The following is a 7,155-nucleotide window of genomic DNA, read 5'->3' on the forward strand; positions in this document are numbered from 1 at the left end:
CCCTTAAGCATATTGAGAAGGAGGTGCTTTAGGGAACTCAAACTGCAGCTTCCAAATAGTACTGGTAAATTATAGAGCAGTTAAACCAACCAGCAGTTTTAAGGTGTATGGCATGTGATGTTTTGGGCATTTGTTTGAAATTAGGAATTTATATACTTTCTGTAAATCTCTTATTCTCTGAGAAACTTTAACACAGTTAAAAGGGGGATGCTGTCTCTTTTAGTGTGAGACAGAAACTATGGATTGACATAAATTACAGTTAGTGTGTGAAATTTACAATTTGTGTTTACTACAAATCTGTAAGAAAAAGTAGGACGTCTTTTCAATAAGAGGCTGCTAAAGTTTAGATTAATTAGTCAGTTATTATTGCCTAAATAACTGAACTTGTTTTGAAAAGTGTTGGACTCCCTCTATAGTCTGCAATTCCAGATGACTTGAATAGGAACTTACAGGTCCTCAGCATTTTGAAAATCAGGCCAGCAATATAGACATCTGTGATTTATGATTTTAACTGTAGGAACTTTTCTTCTTGACTGTACTGTGTGTGGACAGTAATATATATACTTAGCAATATTGTAGCAAGCATATTTAAAACCTTAGACAATAGTTGATATCTTTTAGATGGTCTGCCAGCTTTAATTTGAAATGGTTACTTTTACCCTTACAAAATACTGTTTGAAGCTTGAGGTGGTTAACATTTTTTTTACTACAGTAATTTAAAGAAGAAATGAAAAAAGCAAAAAAAACCCCCTCCCAAAACAAAACCCCTACAGAATCTTAGTGAATGTTCCCTATTGCAAGAATACAGATTATTATATTTAAAAAATGCTGATATATGTGTCACTTTGGACCAGGTGGGGTCGATGGAGAGAGATTTTGTCACATGGGCGCTTCAAGAGACAGCTAAACGAACAAGATGTGGAGATAATTTGTCGAGCCCTCTTAGCATATTGCCTTGTTCACTACAGAGGAGATGAAAAAATAAAAAGTTTTATATGGGATCTTATCACTCCAACAGAGGATGGGCAAACACGTGAGCTACAGAATCACTTAGGTAAAGAACTACACATTTCTGTAATGTCGCTCAAGTTATGTATTAAGGATTTTAGGGAAAGGAATGAAAAAGAATTATGTGCCCTTTCTTCATACTCGACTATGAGGCAACTTGCTAAAATGGATTGATGTGCTTTATCAGCATCAATGTTTCCTCTGCTTCCTGTTCTTTGAAACATAGTACCCTACTTGCTAAGTGACAGCTGGATCAATTTTTTTTCCTTCTGTCCTTAACTAATGAAATAAACCTCCAAGTATTCTTTCCCTCACAGACCAGGAGCCAATATCCAATGTCCAAATATAGTAAACCTGATATTCTGTGTAGCAGTGTAGATTATTGTGTCCAGGATGTCCCTTTTTTTAAGCACATAATACATTTTAGAAAAACTACAGATGATTTGTCAATTGTGCATTAATGCTACTGTGTTGTATCTTCATTTTATGTAGGTTTGTCAGCCCCTGTACCCAGAGGTCGAAAAGGAAAGAAAGTAAAGAGTCAGGCCAGCACCTTTGATATACATAAAGCAGAATGGCTTCGAAAATATAATCCTGAGCATCTACTTCAAGATGAAGGATATAAAAAGCACATAAAGCACCACTGCAACAAGTAAATATCTCTTAAACTGAAAAATTATACTTGCATTTCATCTAAAAGCATTATTTTCTTCTAACTCTTCATTCTTATACACTTAGAAATAAGACTTTTCCTATTGGTATGTAGGTATGGGTTTTTCGTGGCATTTCTGTTTGGTTAGAGTAAATGGGCTATAGGGATCAGAAGGTGGGGAAATGTCTTGATATTCAGAGTTGCTTGAGGGTGCACAGCATGGGAAAATCTGTATTGTAGGGTTGAAGTCCTCACCCGTTAATATGAAAAGGAAAAAAAATTAATCAACTTCAGTGGAATCGGGATTTTAACCTGGAGGTAGATTACTCACAGTTGTGTGTAAATATGGAGGCAAGTGAGTACATTTTTTTCTGTAGTGGAGATGCAATGAATTGCCAAATAATCATAGATTTTATTGCTCATTTAAATTGTTTTAGGAGACTTCAACTTCTGGGGCCTAAAAGCCATCTTGAAAGGCAAATTGTAATAGAAAAATTTTGAAAGGCCGCTAATATTACAGAAAATATTTAAAGTACCACTACTGTACATATAAATAGTATATCAAATTAAAGTATGTTAAACGAATATTTTGTTAAAGGGGGAAACAATCTAAATTGTAATTTATGAAATACCAAATTTGAAGTTTCCTGTGCAACTTAATTTCAGCTTCCTAATATTTCTTTCTTGTACAGTAAATGAACAAGTTTTTCTGTATAAAAATAGTGGTTATATAATTAATGACTTCATAATGCATATGAAATATGTACATTTAATGTAATAAATGTACAAGAGGGCTGAATTACGGATGTGTGAGCATCTATTAATCCAACTTGCAGGTCAGAGTACTTGACTTGGTGATTTAAGTATTCTTCTACTATGGTGATTTTTGTATGCAGTTTCTGAAGATATTTTGAAAAGGAAGACAGTAAATATAAGTTCTATTATGTGCCCTACTAGTACAGCACCATCAGCATGGTTTGCAAAACTTTCAACACGACAACAGAGATACCAGCTGAGTTACAGAACTAATAATTAAATTTGGCCAAGAAATTTTATTCCCCTTCTATTTAAAAAAAAAAAAAGAAAAGGAAAGGGGTTTGGGGAAATTTAATTCAAAGTCATAATAAAAATCCAGTATTTCCAAAACAAAATATTCTCCTTGGGAGCCTGGAAGGCTTTGCAAATATAGCTTTGCTTCCATTCTGTAGTCAAGCTGCTGAAGAGCTTAAGATTGTAGGAGCTGGAATTACAAGTCTTGCCACAATTTAGCTGGGAACCCGGAAGCCCTGAGAGTCCTAATTTATAAACTGACCCAATTTTTGGCAACTTTCCTTAGCAGGTTGGCACAGAGCAAGGACTTTTCAGGTTTCCCAGGCTTCTCACTGTTTGGGAGATGTCTCCTTCTTTTCTTACAGTTCCTAATATAAAGTGGTGCTAACAGTAGTGCTTCTGTGTCGATATTGTCCTGACTTGTTAGAATATTGTAACATTGAGGGCCAAAATTTTCCTGAAGAGTACAAGAGAGGAAAAAGGAAAATGCCAATTATAATCTTTTATAATTCAGCCAAGCCTGAACGTTATGTTCAGGCAGCAAGGAAAAAAAAAACATGTCTTTAACGGCAGATCTTGGTACCTTCCTGTATTTCAAAGTGTTTCAAAGAATGGAATGGGTAGGTCTGGTTGCAAGCATCTTTTGTAACGAAAAGTGTTAGTCTCCTTCCATGAATCATGGGAATTAAGGAAAGTGTGTGAACACAGACAACAAACAATGACGCTCCAATCCCTGAATCAAGCCAATTACATACAAAAGTATCTTGTCAAATAGAAGACCTCAAGTGAGTTCTAATATTTGGGTCTTTTTTGTGTGTTTGTATTTAGGGTCTTGCTACGAGTAAGGATGCTGTATTATTTAAAACAAGAAGTCATTGGAAATGATTTCCAAAAAGTGTTTGATGGAGCTGATGCCAGGTGAATGATACTGAGGGGGGGGGTTTTGTTTGTTTTGGGGTTTTTTTTAAATGTAAACCTTTCAGTAGCATTTCAAGATATTTAATATGGTCATATGACAAATAACATGGTGTTTGACAGTCACAAAAAGCTTCCTGTCATTTATTTATCATTAACAATTATCAGTTGATGTTGATTTAGAGTATTTATAAGCTCAGTTTACAAAATACATTTATTCAATTGGATGTAAGTGTACTTATAACATTTTTACTCTATCAGATTTCCTCTGCTACTAAGTGTGCAGGTTTAGTTGTCTCATTTTATCTTATTGAAGTCAACAGCAACATTTTCACTGATTTCAGTGACATTTAAAGGATTTCTATACTTTAATTTAGCCTCAGATTCCAAAACTTGTGAACCTCTAGTGAAAAATTATCCTTGTCCTTTATGTTCCTTTGTATGTGGTACATACAACTGTCTTTGGTATCTGACCTTTTCTCCATGTGTGCACGTGCGTGTACGCACATACACACATGTAATGCAAATTTATAAAATATAACTACATTCTAAATATCTTTTAAAAAATCTGCTAGCTCTTGACAAATCTTGATTTATCTTGTTTTTGGACATGGAGTTCTGTACATACGTGTTTGGATATATAGAATAATTTATGCTTGTTTTTAAAAAAATGAGGTATAAATATGGCACGATGCAGACAAATTAAATTTCTTCTTTCCCTGTGTAGAGAATTGACATTTGTTTTCTTGAACTTTTCAGTGAAATTGATATTTGGGTACCTGAGCCAGACCACTCTGAAGTCCCAGCAGAATGGTGGGATGCGGATGCAGATAAATCCCTCTTAATTGGAGTTTTTAAGCACGGTAAGCAACAAGGATGGGGGTAGTGTTAGGGGGTGGGTCTGAAAAAAATGGTTTATACTGTGTTTCTTCCCTTTCAGGTTATGAGAAGTACAACACTATCAGAGCAGACCCAGCCCTGTGCTTCTTGGAAAGGGTGGGCAAACCAGATGAAAAAGCAGTTGCTGCTGAACAGAGAGCAAACGATTACATTGACGGGTAAGAATATTTCAAACTAGTCATAAGTGCATGAACTATTTAAAGTAAACTGGACTTGCATACTGAACATGATTCTTTTCTCAGTTCTTTTTTACATTACTGTGATTTATGTAAATGGCATTACTTCTGTTTTTTCTAATCTATGTGGTAGCAGAATTAGGGCTGATATCAGGGCATAACTAGTGATTTTTTTCAGCCTGGGAAGAGATGCCAGAAAGCTGGGGTCAAGGCTTGGGGCGGCAGGGGGACAGGAGTGGGATGTGGTGGCAGCAGCAATCACCAGAGCACCCTGCTCTTATAACGCAAACTCCTTATAGACTTCTATTCTGACCCGTCTAAATCATTACCTTGGGTTGGGCCCTATTTGCTAATATGATATGATTTATAGTATAATATTTAGGTAGGGATATATTATTGCTATATATACATTGTTACTGCATAATTAAAATGGATTACTTTATTGTATTGAACTTGCAACAGGGATGTAGAAGATCCAGAATATAAACCAGCCCCAGCAATGTTTAAAGATGATATGGAGGTACTGTGTACATCTGCTTCTTATTTCTTCTATTACAATGAGAGAGCTTTATTTCTAGCTTTGTAGACCTATTTATTTTAACATTTTCTAAACACACAACAGCTTTTTTTCCCTAGGAATCTATGGAAAGAATTTTTATTAAATCCTTTCACAGGCCTTACTATCCAATTATTCAAATATGATAGCTATTACTATTCCTCTTAATATTGTAAATTATAATTTGTAACACCAAGATGTTTTGACTACTTGACTTCGACTTACTTGAAAGATTTACTTTTCTGATTTATTTCAACTCTTTTTTAGGATGATGTTTCATCACCAGGAGATCTTGTAATAGCAGATGGAGGTAAAATAAAATAAACTTCAGGCCTGACCCTAATTTTGGTATTTAGATTCCTTTTGGTTCAGTCATGCTAAGGCCTATGTCCTGCTTTAGAAATAGTGTAGAGCAGGGGTGGGCAAAATACAGTCTGCGAGCCAAATCCAGCCAGTCAGGGATTTTATCCAGCATGCAGTGGGTTCCTGATCCCACCTGGCTTAGGTTTCTTGTGCAACTTAATTTCAGCTTCCTAATGTTTCTTTCTTGTACAGTAAATGCAGGGCTGGAGCGGCATAGCAGTCAGACTCCACTTCCTGGCAGTCCTGGTGGCAGCCTTCCAGTGCTGCTCCCAGTGTCACCCCGACCCATCTGCCCCACACCCATCGTTGGGAGCGGGGCAGCAGGGTCTTCATGGAGACCAGCCGTGGACCACCGTAGGCAGGCCATGCTCATCTGGGTAGATGGGATGGGAGTGGTGTCTGAGAGTGGGGTGGGTGGGAGGAGCTGGAGCCAGGATCATGGGGCAGTAACAGCGTGGGGCCATGTTGGGAGTGGATTGCGACATTGCCTCAGACCCCAGATGCACACTGTCACTGCCCCACAATCCTGGTCCTGGCCCCACCTGCCCATCCCACTCCTAGACGCTGCTTTCTGCCCACCCGTAGCCCTATCCCATCTGCCCAGATGAGTGTACCCTGCCTACGTGGGTCTTGGGCCAGTCTCCATGGAGACCCCACCCGCCCATTCTGTTTGGTGCCCCTGGACCAGTCTGGTAATCTGCCACTAAGTGAGTTTTGGTGAACTGTTGTGGGTGGGAGAGGGGTGCTGATCCAGCCCACAACAGCTTTCCAAAACTCTTAAGTGGACCTCCAACACAAATAATTTTTTACCCCTGATGTAAAACCTAAGGCACCATCAGTGATTAATTCATTTCCTAATTTGATTTTGTTGTAATATAGATGGTCAGATGATGGAAGGAGACAAAATTTATTGGCCCACTCAGTCTGCCCTAACAACACGTCTGCGCCGCCTAATAACAGCCTATCAACGTACTAATAAAAATAGGCAGACACAGCAGATCCAGCCAGCATTCCCGGTTCAGGCCAGTGTGATGCAGCCTTCATATGAAGAAGCTGCTCTAAATCCAAAAATGGCTGCCAAGATTGAAAGGCAACAAAGGTATGTACAGAGTACAAATATATTCACTTTAACCACAAAATAATGTAAGAATTCAGAAAACACTTTTAAAACATGTTATCTCTTTGCACCAGGAAATAATATTAATAAAATAACTGACCTTCCAAATATGATTTTTCCCCCTTCCTTTCTATTACCCATCAAGATGGACAAGAAGAGAAGAAGCTGATTTTTACAGAGTTGTGTCTACATTTGGAGTGGTATTTGATCCTGACAGGGGCCGATTCGATTGGACAAAATTCAGAGCTATGGCTAGGCTACATAAGAAAACTGATGAGAGTTTGGAGAAGTACTTATATGCATTTATGTCTATGTGCAGAAGAGTCTGTCGTCTCCCCTCAAAAGAAGGTGTGTATGCTATATCAGAGGAAATTATATTACACTGTGTGTTTATAGTATCCTTTAAAAATGGCATTCC

The 7,155-nt window shown here is 37.6% G+C and overlaps 1 protein-coding gene across 16 annotated transcripts in view; it reads left to right on the forward strand.

The window, feature by feature from the left end:
• CHD9 (chromodomain helicase DNA binding protein 9) overlaps positions 1-7,155 on the forward strand; it is a 205,391-nt gene that overhangs the window by 158,372 nt on the left and 39,864 nt on the right. For all 16 annotated transcript variants that reach the window (XM_025207519.1, XM_025207521.1, XM_025207511.1 and 13 more), the window contains 9 exons: positions 855-1,054; positions 1,501-1,660; positions 3,539-3,628; positions 4,385-4,488; positions 4,566-4,683; positions 5,164-5,221; positions 5,525-5,567; positions 6,500-6,719; positions 6,883-7,085. In XM_025207519.1, coding sequence (XP_025063304.1) covers positions 855-1,054; positions 1,501-1,660; positions 3,539-3,628; positions 4,385-4,488; positions 4,566-4,683; positions 5,164-5,221; positions 5,525-5,567; positions 6,500-6,719; positions 6,883-7,085 — 1,196 coding nt within the window. The remainder of the gene's footprint in view (positions 1-854; positions 1,055-1,500; positions 1,661-3,538; positions 3,629-4,384; positions 4,489-4,565; positions 4,684-5,163; positions 5,222-5,524; positions 5,568-6,499; positions 6,720-6,882; positions 7,086-7,155) is intronic.

The sequence above is a fragment of the Alligator sinensis genome, unplaced genomic scaffold (genome assembly GCF_000455745.1).
Source record: "Alligator sinensis unplaced genomic scaffold, ASM45574v1 scaffold173_5, whole genome shotgun sequence".
NCBI classification, from domain to species: Eukaryota; Metazoa; Chordata; order Crocodylia; family Alligatoridae; genus Alligator; species Alligator sinensis.